Source organism: Metarhizium robertsii, assembly GCF_000187425.2.
Source record: "Metarhizium robertsii ARSEF 23 chromosome Unknown MAA_Scf_3, whole genome shotgun sequence".
NCBI classification, from domain to species: domain Eukaryota; kingdom Fungi; phylum Ascomycota; class Sordariomycetes; order Hypocreales; family Clavicipitaceae; genus Metarhizium; species Metarhizium robertsii.
Window position 1 is genome coordinate 1,085,734 of NW_011942171.1, and position 14,751 is coordinate 1,100,484.

The 14,751-nt window shown below is 54.3% G+C and overlaps 5 protein-coding genes across 5 annotated transcripts; 1 reads left to right on the top strand and 4 right to left on the bottom strand.

Moving 5' to 3' along the window:
- Positions 1–742: 742 nt before the first annotated feature.
- On the top strand, positions 743–1,625 carry MAA_00490 (coiled-coil domain-containing protein 25; the record flags this gene model as incomplete). Its single annotated transcript, XM_007818488.1, has 4 exons — positions 743–807; positions 1,001–1,104; positions 1,176–1,429; positions 1,479–1,625. 4 exons carry the CDS (start codon positions 743–745, stop codon positions 1,623–1,625), a joined length of 570 nt encoding a protein of 189 aa, XP_007816679.1.
- A 239-nt stretch (positions 1,626–1,864) lies between these two features.
- Positions 1,865–5,479, bottom strand: MAA_00491 (HET-s/LopB domain-containing protein; the record flags this gene model as incomplete). The annotated part of the gene is made up of 1 exon (XM_007818489.1): positions 1,865–5,479. One exon carries the CDS (start codon positions 5,477–5,479, stop codon positions 1,865–1,867), a length of 3,615 nt encoding a protein of 1,204 aa, XP_007816680.1.
- Positions 5,480–6,391: 912 nt separating this feature from the next.
- MAA_00492 (subtilisin-like protease) lies at positions 6,392–9,222 on the bottom strand (the record flags this gene model as incomplete). Its single annotated transcript, XM_007818490.1, has 3 exons — positions 6,392–8,554; positions 8,638–9,000; positions 9,091–9,222. 3 exons carry the CDS (start codon positions 9,220–9,222, stop codon positions 6,392–6,394), a joined length of 2,658 nt encoding a protein of 885 aa, XP_007816681.1.
- A 1,363-nt stretch (positions 9,223–10,585) lies between these two features.
- On the bottom strand, positions 10,586–11,026 carry MAA_10931 (gag-pol polyprotein; the record flags this gene model as incomplete). The annotated part of the gene is made up of 1 exon (XM_011412877.1): positions 10,586–11,026. One exon carries the CDS (start codon positions 11,024–11,026, stop codon positions 10,586–10,588), a length of 441 nt encoding a protein of 146 aa, XP_011411179.1.
- Positions 11,027–13,458: 2,432 nt separating this feature from the next.
- On the bottom strand, positions 13,459–14,235 carry MAA_00493 (acetyltransferase; the record flags this gene model as incomplete). Its single annotated transcript, XM_007818491.1, has 1 exon — positions 13,459–14,235. One exon carries the CDS (start codon positions 14,233–14,235, stop codon positions 13,459–13,461), a length of 777 nt encoding a protein of 258 aa, XP_007816682.1.
- Positions 14,236–14,751: the final 516 nt, after the last annotated feature.

Here is a 14,751-nt window from a genome sequence, read left to right on the forward strand (position 1 = left end):
AGGACTTGATAGCAGAAAGACAGGTCTTGGAGATGGACGGGGTGGATTCTTGGAATGCGGGAGGGCAGGCCTCGCTGATATATACATTGTGTATGGCTACAGGTCAACTAGTATTTTAAGTTTTTAAAGTGAGTTACTGGCATAAAGTTTGGTATTCATGGTTTAGTTAGTTTTCGAGGTGAGTCGCCGGCATGACGTGTATTTTGCTCCACGCTGTAAGTGGCTGAGGCTGTCGCGATCAATTGATGGCCTTTGCCGGCGCGCGGTCATGGACTACCACCTGGGCTGGTGTGTTTAGTGTATCTCGATGCGTGTACTCGCTGTTATTCTCACTGCTTGTCACGGTCCTAGCCTGGTACGGCTTACACGTAGTGTTCAAATGTTACCAGTGGTTTTACATGACTATCTAGGCCTTTTAAAAAATTTCTTTTTTTAATAATTTAATATAAATAGTATATTTTTTAGTCTTCTATTATTTTTGGCTTAATGTAGCCGAATACTATATTCCCAGATATCATACTTACATCATCATTCATCTCAAGGTGACACAAAAACCAACCAGTAATCGATAAAATAAAACCACAGCAGCAACATTGAAGCGCGGCCCGCCATTAGCCACCACGACCCCCACCCAGAGCCGCAAACCGCACCCCGTCGAAATTTCCAACCCGCCTCGTCGCGAGACCACCACCATCCGTCCGTCCGTCCGTCCGCCCGTCCTCTTGCCAGCATCTCGCCCACAATGGTCTACTACTTCACCTCGAGCGCCGTCGAGCCCCCGGGCTTCATCTACGTCGGCAAGGACAAGTTCGAAAGCACGTCGCCGCCCCCTCGCCCCCGCCTCCGCGCAAAGTCTCAACTGACGCCCTTTCCCAGATGAGGACCTCATCCGGTACGGCTGGGACGAGGACGTCTGGGTAGGGCGCCTGCCTCTCCTCCCGCTGCCGTATCACCACAACTAACGCCGCGCGTCGCAGTTCCACGTCGACAAGCTCTCCAGCGCGCACGTCTACCTCCGGATGCGCGAGGGCCAGAGCTGGGACGCCCTCCCCGACGCGCTCCTCGCGGACCTGGCGCAGCTCACAAAGGCCAATTCCATAGAGGGTACTTAATTTCCCGTTGAGAGCGAGAGAGCGAGAGAGCGAGAGAGTGTAGCCGAGGCTGACTGCCAGAAGGCAACAAAAAGGACAACGTGGCCGTCATTTACACGCCGTGGTCCAACCTCCGCAAGGACGGGTCCATGGACGTCGGGCAAGTGTCCTTCAAGGACGCGCGCAAGGTGAGGCGCGTGCTCGTCGCGGCGCGCGAGAACCCCATTGTCAACCGGCTCAACCGGACGAGGGTCGAGCAGAGGCCGGACCTGAAGCAGCTGCGGGACGAGCGCTTGGCCGAGCTGCGGCGGAGGGAGCAGGCCGCTGCGCAGACGAGGGTGCGTGCGCCCCTTCGCCCCCTTTGATCAGGCTGACCTTTGGAAATAGAGAAAAGAAGAGGCGAGGCAGGCGCAGGAGTGGAAGGAGAGGAAGTGGGCTAAGGACCATGCGTACGACGACATGTTTACCGAGGAGAACATGGCGGGGTCGAGTAATCGCGATCGCGGGGCGGACTGGGAAGACGACTTTATGTGATGACACTTATTATGCTCTTGGCTGAGGTTGGGGGAAAAAAGTACAACTCAAAGAGTGTCCATTCGCTACGCTGCCTGACTTGAAGTTGAGGCTAATAGGGTATACAACAAAAAAAAAACTACAATTTCCCATGTTGCACGCCTGCATTGGCTGCCGTGAATGAAGGAGTGTCCTAGTACAGAGTATTGACATTCAATTCCGCAGTTGCAGACAACCAAGGAAGAGGAATGGCCTGGCCATCACCCGCTCACCCCTATCCTCCGCGTTCTCGCAATATTGAGATCCTCCAACCGACTTGCGAGTCCTCGAAGCTCAGTAGACGTCTCTAGTCGCAGTGGACTGGACGATTCTTGACGACTAGAGCCCTTGGCTGAGGTGGGTGAGCCTTCCGCGTCGCCCTGTCTTGCACTTGATGAAACCGGAGCCAATTCCGGAGCATCGTCGTCGTCTTCGGACTCGACCAAGTCTCTCAGGTCATCTTCGTCGTCGTCGTCGTCGTCATCATCATCCTCGCCCTCTTTCGATTGTTTCGCGCCGTGGTACTGGCTGGGGTCTGCGAGCGTCACCACAGGCTCACCTCCTGGAAGACGCACTTCGGACGCCTCGAGCGTCTGCGCGACGTCAAGCAGGAGGACGTCCATGGGGCAAATATAGGCAACTCGCTTCCGCGAACTCCAGGCCAGTACGTGGCCACACAGCTGGCCGTGGCGACGGTCCACCACCCAAGCTCCGCTGTCGCCAGGAAAGCCCATGGGCGGACTGGACTTTTTGGACTTGGCTTCGCCAGCCGTTGGCGTGCTTGCAACTTGATACGTGTGGCTTGGCGAGCATCGGCCATATATCTTCACACTGGTCAGGGCGGGCAGGATTTGACCGCTTTGCAGGCCGCTCGTTCGAGCAACGCACTGCACCTCCATCCCCGGCAGCGAAGATGAGGGCGCAACTGTTGTAGGCCGTAGTTTGGCCACATCGTCGCTCGAATCTGGCCGAGGTTTGCCGTCCTCACAACGAGGCATGGCATTTTCCCCGGGGAGGCGGCCGTCGGCAAACTCAAACAGCGCCCAGTCCACTTCATGGATCAGGCCTTGTGCCTGCTTGCGGCGGATGCCACTCGAGGCATAAACCTCGCCCAAGCTGTAGGTGTCAAGGTGGTCTTCGTCTTTGGTTTCTGCACAAGGATAGAAGCCCTCCTCGACGTCATCCAAAGCTGGCTGCGTTACCACATAGCCGTCGCCGCATCCCGGCTCAATTCCTGGAATATCACCCGGCTCAAACTCGTCTTCTCCTCCTTCTTCTTCTTCTTCATCGTCGCCGTAGTCGCTAGTAATGTCGGTTTCAGAGTATGGCTCAGATTCCGCGTCTGACAACTCGTACGCAAAATCTTCATCATCCCCGCTGCCCTCCGTAAACCCAGCATACCAGTCATGGCCTGGAGCCGCACTGCTACGCAGGGTGTCTACTTGAGCCTGGTCCGGGTCCGGGTCATCGAGCATGTGATGGACCGTCATGCCATACGGCTTATCATCGACCATGACAAGGCCGCCGAAACTAACTGGCGGCAAATGTCGGTCGCCGATCCATGCGCCAATGCTGGCTCCATTCCCTGGGTATTTCTGATATTGCGGATTTACTGCCTCCACCTCGTCCTCGCTGTCGCCGCCGGCGGCATTTGCTCGGGCCATGGACCGGAAAACTGATTTCGAGAAGCGCCGGGACCGGAGAACGTGGCCCCGGCACACCTTGAGTGAGAATCCAGTCGTGCCGTCAAAGAGTTCGCCAATTCGTTTCTTCAAAATAGCGCGGACTTTTCCAACCGAGGTACAAACAACCAAGACGGTCGGCTGCGCAGCCTGGGGGCTCGTCCCGACTGATTCTAAAGAGATTTCAACAGATTCGGGGTGCTTTCGATAAAAGTGGCGAAGAGCCTGGTTGATTTGGGGCATCAAGATGGTGTTCCACTTGTCGACAACATCGGGCGGGAGTGGTACATGAGGATATAGCCTCATTTTCTGCTTGCCCGGAGCATCTGCCAATATGTTAGTCGAGGACAAGGCTAAATCAGTCATCAAGGCTTCTGTACCGTCGACATCCTCCCCCGCCAGGTCTACGTGTCCCACTAGCCTTCGTTTAGAGTCGGGCGGCGGCACCGAGGCTTTCTTGTCTGCAGGATACCCCGATGGAGATTTGGTATCCTTGGTAGGTTCAAGCCGCTGCTGCTGCTGCTGCTGCGTCACGGTTGTGTCGCGCACTTCCTGGTCTAGACGCTGCTCGAGATCACTCACGCCATCCAAAATGCAACAAGTCTCCAGGAACCGTGTAGTTTGCGTTTGTATCGCGGATAAGAGAACCTCCCCGCCTGATTGTCCATTCAACTCATCATCAACCGCGTGCCAGCAGGATTGGACCGCTTTCACGTAAAGTGTCCCGCACTTCACTGTTAATCGATCTAAAGTGGATGCAGGAACAATGGTCGACGTCGAGTTGGGGAGCAGTGCCTCAAGCTGCGTCCACAAGCCAATGGACAGCAGCACCATGGCAAGTGAGTACAGTTCGAGAACACGCTCATCCGTAGTCCTGCTAACGGGAGACCCTCGTGAGCTGTGAGGATCCAAAGGATGTCTCCAAGGCGACGGCTTGGAAGCAACCTCGTCTTCTGGGAAGATGTCGAATGAAGATACAAGAGGTCGGCGGATGTCAATAACGCCATCTCCTGCATTGGCGCCTTCCGTAGTAGCATTGCCGAAAGATATGTTTTTAGCAGCCAGGTTACCATGGGTGACACCCCTAGCGTGCATGTCGAAGATGGTATTGGTGAGGTTGTAGGCCAATTTGAACTTTGCTTCCAAGGGTGGTTCATCCTGGCGAGAGAGAAGGTCATGCAACGTCGGGAGATTATACAGCGGGTTCTTGGTGCGTGGCTCAAAGGAGACGGCATTGAAGGAAGGCGGGAGCCTGTACACGAGGCCGATTCGTGAGTTCTCCAAGTCTTCAAAGTATCCCAAGAGACGCGGTAGTCCCGTCCAGGTCCCTGGAGCACGCTGGGGATCTTGCTGTAGGCCAGACGACAACTTTTCGAATCGCGACATTGGGGGCATAATTCCAGTCACGGAGTAAATCGAGTCAAACGTGGCATACTCTAGGAGTAGAGGGGCCCATGGTGCCTTGGTTGTAGTGCCCTGGGTCAATTCGGAGTATGCAATCTTGCTCATGAAGACGACTTGCCTCGGAGGGACTGCGGATACATCCTCCTGTTTGGGTCCCAGAAACGTGAGCGTCATGGGGTCGATGTGCTGTGGTGTCTGCATACGACTCGACTCAAATGGTCTAAACTCATCGGCAGCCAGCGACTTGTATGTAGTCTTGGACATGCGTCTAGGAAAGTATCCTGACGACCTCGTCCGCGACAAGTCATATAGGGTGTCGATTGAGGCAGTGAGATCGCGAATAAGGTCCTCAAACCGAGTCTTGTCCCATTGAACTAGGGGGACTTTCTTGTCCGGCGATGCCCTGCTGGAAGCAACAACATGCCTCGAGCTCTGCCAAAGGGGTTCCGCCTCGGCCAGGATGTCTTTGATGGTGGACATGATGCTTCCCACGACTTCGCTCAGGCCGGCCTTGGAGAGAGATTCGTCAATTTCTGTGGATTGGCTCGGGTCTGACCATTCAAGGCCCCAGCTGACGAGGCGATCCTTTTGGATGCGGAGTTTCCGATGCAGTGTCTTCATCTCCGGGTCCTCTTCATTTTGAACGGGCTCCTTGACAAAGTCGCTTGATTTTTTGGTGTCGTTGTAGAGGCGGCTGAGTCGGCGTTGAAACGGCAGTTGAAAGCCGCCCATAGGGATGAAGGATTCCATGATGTCGTAAATTTACTCGACCAGTGTGAAATACGAGCGGATGTTAGATGGTACGTCTCACTTGAAGCGAGTATATTGATGGCGCACACTGGGCCCGCGCCCGTTCTCAATGTGAACTCAATGCTCAGCGCGAATACTTGCTCAAGAGTCTGGTTTCCTGCAGCAGTTACTGCGAAGCTGCAATCCTTGGTGATAGTGGTGGTCGTGGTCGTGGTGGTTGTTCCAAGTTCCAACGTCCAACGTCCAACGTCCAACGGTGGCCCCGGGATCAAAGTATAGCAATGAATTATGCAGATGACGATGATGAAGAGGGACAAGACACAGGAATTTGCCAACTGCGTCGACGTCGCCGCAGCCGACCTCGACCTTTAGCTTTCAGCGAAGCCTAAAATCCCTTTGTCTAGTGCCATTTATCTGGCTGCCTGTAATGGGGACGAAGGCGATGAGCCTGGATGGAACAAGTGCACAGTCCAACTCGGCCGCATTGTGGGGAAGGAGCGACCATCTCGAACCTCTTCCCGTGAGGGAAATGCTGTTGCCTGAAGATGCAAGTTGGACTCCTGATCGTCTGATTGGCTGCCTGCTATTGGGTGATTGGTTGGCTACGCTGGAATGCGGCGAAGTGCAGATCCAATGACAATTGGGTCTGACACGAGTACGGAGTACTCCGCTGATAAGTCGGTGCCTAGGCACGTACCAGGGAATTGTGTGTGACGTGCGTCTTACCTCACGTGATATGCCACCTCTGATCCTTCAATTCTATGAGATAAAAGGCATTTCATCACCATAAATTACAATCGCCGAAGAATCTTACAATATTGCCTCTTGTGGGACCTAACAAGCCGCGAGGCGGACAATGATTCACCGCGGCCAATGTCTTATATGGCTAGTAGCTACTAGCAACAGTAATATTTATTGATATTTAATGTGCAGGGCCGGTGACGTGCTAACGTCCCAATCGTCCTTCTTCTTCTCGTCGCCAAAGATCCTCAGGGCACGCACAACAAACTTGTACTTGCCAGGAGGAGCGTAATTGCCAGAGTCAAGACGGCCGTCCCAGGGGAAGGTATTGAGACCACGAGTTCCCCAGAGGGCAGGGAAGTTGTAAGGCTGGCCAATAGTCTTGATGCCCTGGAATTCAGTCGTCAAGTTTTTAGGAGGGCACGTCGTCAGAGGGACAATGTCGGCGCGGATCTTTCGAGAGCCAAGGTACAATGAGACAGTGAGCTGGGGCAGAGTGTCGTTGGAGCCGGCGTTGCCCGGCGCGGGGATCACAAAAGTCGAGTTGGGCGGAACCGGGTTGGACTTTTTGTCGGTCGACTTGGAGATCCAGGTGTTATTAGCACCTAGGACCGCAGAATTGTGCAGGGAGCCGGTAAGTCCCTGATAGGGGAGAGACAAAGACGTGCCGTCGGTGCCATTAATGACAATATAACCAGACCAAAGAGCAAGGCGTTTAGCATCCAGCCCCTGAGGAGGGGTAGGAGAAACACTGATAGACTTGGACTGGCCACCGTTGAGGGTAACGCTGGTTTCGCTGAGCTTAATAGTGGCAGCAGCTTGGACCGCGTCATTCGGGAACTGCTGAACACTGGGCGAACCGTCACCCAACGCATACATGGTCATGGCAGGAGTATGGGTGATCTTGTAAGTAATCCCCTTACTGTCGGTGTTCTGAAGCTTAAAGCTAAGCGTCTCGACGAAGTGGTCAGTGTCGTTGAATGACAAGCTGGAAGGCGAAAGAAGAGTAGTGGCATAGGCTGCATCATATGCCTGGACTAGACCACCGCCTTGCTGCGGAACGGGAGCCAAGAAATCGTAAAATTTGGTGCCGTCATTAAACAGCTGTGGGTTAGCGTTGGCAGAAAGCAAATTCTGAATCAGCTCGGGGTCGTAAGTACCGCGGACCTGGTGGATCAGAGCGATGATACCAGCAGTCTGAGGGCAGGACATGGATGTTCCGGAAAGGACGGCATAACTACCCAAGGCACGGGGATAAGTGGAAAGAACATTACCGCCAACAGCACCAAACTGAGGCTTGGTATCCATTTCCCAAGTTGGGCCCCAACTGGTAAATGTGCTCAGAGCGCCGCCAGTAATGGTGTTGTTGGAAGTGCTGACCTCCGAGTCCGTCTTCTGAGGGCTCACCATCTTCAGCGTAAGCTTTTTGCCATCCTTGAGAGCATTGATGAATGTTGCACCAGTCGTGCCGTCAATCATCGATGCTGCCTTGATGGAACCAGCAGGAACTCCCGTAAGGTCCATAGGAATGGCACCGACAGCATTATTGTTATAAACAATAACGTACTTGGCACCCTTGGCCACAGCGTTGTTGACCTTTTGCGCAAAAGAGCAAGAGCCCCGGCGGATCAGAACAATATACTTGCTGAGATCGGGCGTGTTGGCCGGGAAAGGGTCGCAGCCATCGTCGGGGATTGTAGGGTCGAGGCTGTTGGACCATGCCGGCAGCGTGACGCCGTCCCAGCTAGCAGGATCAGAAGGGACGTAGCCAAACTTGGTATCGGCATCGCCGTCTATCTGGTATTGGGAGCTGTAGATGAGAGTAGGGGTCTGGACATTGTCATACGAAGCAATGGCTGAGACGCGACGGCCGTTGGCGGCAGTGCTAGCATAGAAGATGCCTTCTGCACCTTCATTGCCCGCAGAAACAGTGCAAGGCACGCCCTTATCAACGATTCGGGAGACAGCCTCGGCCCATGGATCCTCAGACCAACCGCTAGGCCCGCCAATAGATGCCGTGATAATGTTGGCACCATCCTGATAAGCCTGGTTGAAAGCTGCAATCAGGACATCGTTACCAGCCTGACCCTTGCAGCCAAACACACGGTAGGCCCCCAAGGTCGCGCCAGGAGCGGCACCAGTGAACCCGTACGTGTTGGGCTGGGCGGCGACGATGCCGGCAACGTGCGAACCGTGGCCACCACAGTCCATGGGGTCGGGATCAGGGTGAGGCGTGTTGGAACCGTCATAGGCATCGCCGACCAAGTCTGTTCCGAAGGCGACCAGGCAGCCCTTGCCGAAGCAGCCACCCAAAGCTGGGTGTTTGTAATCAATCTGAGCCAGTAGAGGTCAATTCCTAGCCTCGTCGCGGATGTGCTCCCAGAACGGCATGGGAAGCCTTGAATGCGTTCACTTACACCAGTATCAACAACGGCAATCTTAACGCCCTTGCCGGTAATTCCCTTTGCACGGAGCTTGTCCACCTGTGTCATGACATGAGGAGAAAACGTGTCAACGCCATCATCAGCCCTCGAGGAAAGGAGACCACCCGGCGCCTTGGTGCCGTCCTGGGCAATCCATTCGACTTTGGGCTTGGGCATGTTGAAGAGCTGGACCGGGTACACAGCCTTGACGGCCGGTGTATCGGCCAGCTTGGCTGCCTTTTCGTGGGCCTTGTCGACGTCGTGCAATTGAACCGAGACGCCCTTGAACAACTCATAGTCGAGCTTCATTCGGGTCGTACCATCCTTGCCAACCGTCTGTTCGAAAGCAGCAGGATCCTAGACGGGTCATATTAGTCGAGGCCGCACGAAACTACACATGACGCCATTGGGTCGTATAGAATTGTTCCAGCGGAACAAACAACTCACATGGCCGGCCTCCAGTTCGAAAATATACGCGCCGGGAACGATCGTCTTGACAACTTTCTCGTCCTGAGCATCCGCGGCCAAGGCGGACGCAGCGGCCGCCACGAGCGACACGACAAGTGAGAGTCCCACCATGGCAGCAACGAAACAGAGAAACAGACAAGTTGTGAACTACGAAGACGGAAATCGGGGAGTTGACCAGCTTCACTGGATTCGAGAAGGGGGAGGGGCCATGGTGGCCTACTATATAGCCATGGAGGAGGCCTTATCCTACGGCTCATGGCTTCTTCCACGAATTGGCAGTCCCCCGACTGGCCTTCTCCAACAATCTGCAAGTACAGAACTAGGGTCGGGATGGAGAAGCGGCCCTGGTCACGCATGCATGGTCCAGCAAGGGACTTTGGGGTCTTAGGTCATGTAAGTGAACAATGTTCGACACCAAAAGCGAGATAGGCGTGCTCAAGCTCACTAATTTGGGTTGCAGCACATGAAGGACCCGGTTCCCGGAGAGCAGGGGTTGACTTTAGTGTTGGCGTGCTGTTGTTTGCTGCTCCAGATTCTAATGCGTTGCACTGCTCTCCTCGAGACTTGCCGTGGCCCGTGGACAGAACATCGCGTTGGTTGGAACTTGGAACTTGGAAGCTTGCCCGGAGAGGAAGAGAAGGACCCAGCGCATGGCGATATGAGCACAGACGCCAGACCCATTGTTACCGGAGACGGGCGCCTGAGACGAGTTCCAAGCGTCAAAGAGCACATTTCACCACCGCCGGCGGATGAGACCAAGACCGAGAAAAACAAGCACGGTAACATATCTACTAAGTAGATGGGAGTGGAGTGGGGTTCCTGAGTTGGCTGGCTATCACCTACTATATCTGGCAAGCGGCCAGGCACCTCCCTCCCATATGCCCCATATGACCCAATGGGGCTCAACGAAGCTGGCGCCTTTGGCAGCACTGTTAGCAGCACCTTTGGCTGCACTTGTAACAGTATAAATAATGCATATTTATCGCGTGCCTTTAGTAATTATATTTACTTTTTTTTTACATCTATAAAGTGTTATAGATTAGCTAATATACGACCGTAGGGGTACCCCCGTCGTACCTCGTGCGGAGTCGTGCCTCTATGTAGGAGCTAGGTAGTGAGCAGTTCTTTGCTTATCTCAGCGACTTGCAAGCGCTGTGTACTCAGATAGGCTTGGAAAACACTCGGTAGCACATTAAACAGCGCAGATCAGAACCCGAGGGGATATGTTGGCCACGTTTCCAGAAAGCACAAGAGGCTCACCAAGTGGTCGGGGAAATGGGCCTAGACAAGACAAGCCCGAAGGTGCGTCGCTGGGCATGTGGATTCGTGCATCTAGGCACGGCTTGTAGCCTTGCGTGACCGCCCAGAATATTGGCCAAGCGTAATAGAGCAAGTATGCCCCGACAAACGCGGAATCCAGAGAACAACTTCAATCGCCATCGACAGATGCACTTAGCCACCAGTCGCGGCCCGCTCAACGGCTTGTCGGCTGGTGAGACAGTGGATCGATCGCCTTACCTCGCCATGGGCTGGCTGTCTGACCCAGCACATGCTTTTCCTCGCTCCTCGTCCAACGGGAGAAATTTTCAAGAACGGCGAGGTGACTTGGCGTGGCAGAGCTCATAGCCTGGCCACGGCGAGCTGCAACGAGGACTGTTGAGATGGGCAGTCGATTTCCGCATGGCTGGGTTGGAGGGGGGCCAGCGGTCTCAGCACGAGACTTGGCTCTACCAGATGTTCCCGGCATCCCTCCCGGTCGAATGAACAGGCTCCCGTTCTGTGTGGCCTTCGTGCGACGGTCAAACTTGCATCGTAGAATGTCAAGACACTGCATGTCGACCACCGAAACACCGAAACAGTCGTCTTGGACGATACACCAATCTCCGAGCTCGGAGCTGGCAAATTGAGCAGCCATGCCACCAAGGTAAGCCCCCTGACGGCTTCGCTGCGCGCTGTACGTTCATCGATCCTTATTTCTTGATCCAACATGTCGCTGGTGCCCGTTTCTGTCAAATGGGCTGTGGGGTAATGTTTAAAACAATTGGTTTTGGAGTCGGCTCGTGGAGTTGCTTTGCTTGTCCCGGCCTGGAGATTGTGTTGTGGGGATCACTACAATCCTTGCACAATGTTGACATCGAGACCCTGGGCCCTGGGGTCGTCGAGCGGCTGCATCTTCCCCACTCTGAAGCGGTTGAAGGCACATTGTGCACATACATACAGAGGTTCTAGCCCCTGCCGTGGGGTAGTCATCTTATTCTTTTGGAGCTGCCCTGTTTGGCGACTGCAAGCAGCCTCATATCAATGAGAACAAGCTGCTGGACGTTATATTCCAGGGGGCGGCAGCTTCAGATTGAAACTTTTCAGCGGGTAGCTCTTTACATAGCGTAATAGGAGAGACATAGATCCTATCGCAGACCCCGGCATTGGCCCGTTTGGAAAGTCATGTGTCCATTGTCATTTTGGCTGGCCTTGTCTCTGGTTGAGAGTCTTGTGTCTCTCGTCTTAAAGCCGCTCACTCCACTTTGCAGCTGGTGTCAGTGCCGTTTTGCCAAGAAAAAGAATGATACTAATAAGCGTACATACTCGGAGAGCACCATGGCTGACTAGATCCGGCAGGTGTAACTGCGAACTTTTGTTCGATAGCAATGTTGACCATGTTCGGCGGAGTAGCCCGAACACCATGGCCTGGCCCGACCGCCATGTTTATGATATGCAGTACGGTTCCCATTCAGGCCACGGGCAGGCAGTCTATCAGTCAGCTGTACCCAAGTCCCGCAACAGAACTCAGCAAGGTGCATGGTACTGCATACTGTACTTGAGCAAACGGTGAGGTCACGCTGCATGTTGGACAGCGTCGCGGGTTGCGGCCCGACCAGCAGGACGAAGCGAGGCAGTTTCGCGGGGAAGAACAAGGTAATACTACTCCGTAGTTACATGCATCGTTGGCTGTTGGAGTAAGACGGAAGGGCGCAGGGTATTGTAGATAGACGGGTTACATTGTGGAATAATAACAGCGATGCCGATCTCACGCGTGCCTCTGTCGCTGTTGCAGAGGATGACGGCAGTCGACGTCTGATCTGTCGCGCGCGTTTGAAGTCGTGGAAATTTTGATGGGTGGCGAAACGTTGTTCGCAAGGATCAAATGCACGCGGGGCTTCCTTCCTTCCCTACTTCACTCGACAACTCCAAGTTGCCTGCACACGGCAATTTCAGGCCTCGTTGGTTCCTTCCCAACGAGAATACCGCAAGTACACGGCCGACAAGGCTGCGCGAATCTCTCGGGAGGGTGAAAACGATGCAGGACTCTTGCATGCAGATTCCGCCCAATTTTCATCCAAGACAGAAGAGAAACGAACCTCGTATCCCAACCAGACAGCACCGCCTCCTACCCGCAGCTGCATCGGACTCGACCAACCTCCCGGCTCTGTTCTGTGCTCCTCGCAAATCGCAAACCGGAGTAAGAACCCCTTGTCTTGTCCTTGGGCCTGCATCACGTAAATTGACGTGCCCATGATGCATTCAAGCTTGCCTCCACCAATAAACCTCGATTTGGCAATTCTCGCTAGGATCGTTTGTCCCAGATATTCCACCACTGGGTCAATACTATTCACCTTCCCATATCGGCTGGCAGCTACTTCGTACGGAGTACTCCGCACAATATTGTGGTAGCCCAGTGACTCAACGTCGTGGCGATACTGCATGGGACGAACGGCTCCGACCAGGATCTCGGCGTCAAGGCACGATGGGTTCCTGCTTCATGCATTGTGCAACGCCGACGGCCTTCTACTACTTGGCTTGAGTGCTACCCAGAGTCGAGGCAAAGAGATCTCGGAGTCGTCCATCCTCGGAGGGCGCTGACTAATTCCTGCTCCTAGATTCACCTATCCACACGTGGCTGCCTGCGTCGCCCGGTGCTGCAGCTGCCGCGACTCTCGCCTACTTCCAGATATCAGTGATTGATCAATTACGGGTACGCTCCCGCTCCAAGAACGGTCAGTCGACCTTGTAAAACCTCTGGCGCCCAGAACTGGAGAGAGCTTGATCCTTCGTCCATCGGGTTATGCCTTGGGAGCAGCAAACCTCCGCCAAAGCTAGGACATGCTGTCCATGACACCCCAAGAGCCCTTACACCATACAAGGTTTGCACGCCACGTCACCTACCCTGTGACGGGATGAATTCCACGGCGTAACTTGCCAAGAGAGTTTGCACTAGACCTATCCTACGCGACCAGGTGTTTTAAGGGTCAATTTTTATCTTTACAGATGTACCCGGAACTGCAACGCGTTGCAAGATTAAAGCTGTTCCCAAACATCACCAGCAATTCGAAAACCCGCCCGACATGGACTTTAGACTGTCAAAAGCGAGCCCAGCTCGCCGTTCCCAGTCCTCATGAAAACATTCGAAGGTCGATCACGATGCGCAAATTGCTCATCAACCACGTAGACAATTTCTGGGCCTTCCTGTCGAAACCCCATCTTCTCATACACTCGTCTCCCCATAAGTGAAGCCTCCGTGATACACTCCAAACCTCCTCTGGTCTTTGCCTCGTCCAGCCCCCATTGAACCAGCTGCTTTGCGATGCCTCTGCCTTGGTAGGCCGGGTCGACAACACACAAGTCAAGGACCATGGCAGAGGGAGGCGAGGAGTTGGTCTTTTTCTTCACGAGGTCTATACGCTGGCGATGAAGAGAATGCATCGCCTGGCAGAGGTACCTTTGCTCCGCCTCGTTCCCCGGATATATCTTGTCAAGATCGAGCGCTTTGCTCAGGTCTTCGGCGGGCGGATCGCCGTGGCCGGCAACGCTGGAGAGTTGGAGCCAAATGGCTGTGCCGACAATCTTGCGTGGCCCTCCAGGAGCCGCTCCGTCACAGGGTACCGTTGCCTTGAGGAATATTGTATTCGGACGGCCCTGGTGATCCTTGGTGGCTGCTCGCCAACGATGTACCATACGAGAGGCCGCCTGTGCCTTTCCTTGCGGAGTGTCCCAGCTTGGGTTCATGGCTGTCCACAAGCCATCGTGCGTCTGTTTACCGAACGTTTCGCAGACGGGGTTGATTGCCTCAACCATGTCTTCGGCCGTGTTGATTTGCTCTATGAGAATGCCAGGCTGCTCTGCGGCCATGGCTGCGTCGTCGAAAGTCATTGCTTGCACGGGCTGTGCCCACGTCTAGTTGTTTAGCTTGTGGGCTGGGCTGCTCGAGCTGAGTATTTTGTCTGTTCAGAGTCAGTCATCTTGCAACCTGTGATGCGTGGCCGCACTCAGTTTTGGGCCAAGAAGCCCACACAATATCGAATGGGCCAACGATACGACAGTCCCATGTGGAACTTGGGGCCCCATGATACCCATGTGCTAACCCAAAGAGACGTGGGAGCTGGGGGCGGCTAATCTGGCTTTCGTCAAGTTGAGCTTCTACAAGACGCCTCGATGCCGAAGGAATGGAGTCACTACTGCTAGTGAAAAGCCATATGCCAACTGATTTCGATCCAGATTCAGCGAAACCAACTTTGAGCTCTCCGAGTTTCCGTTGTAGCAAATATCTCACGGTTATCAACACTGCCCTCAATCTCTCACGCTTGACGAGTGCTCGCTTGGACAAATTGAGCGACAAGCTTTGTTACAGCTACTTCATCGCCTTCC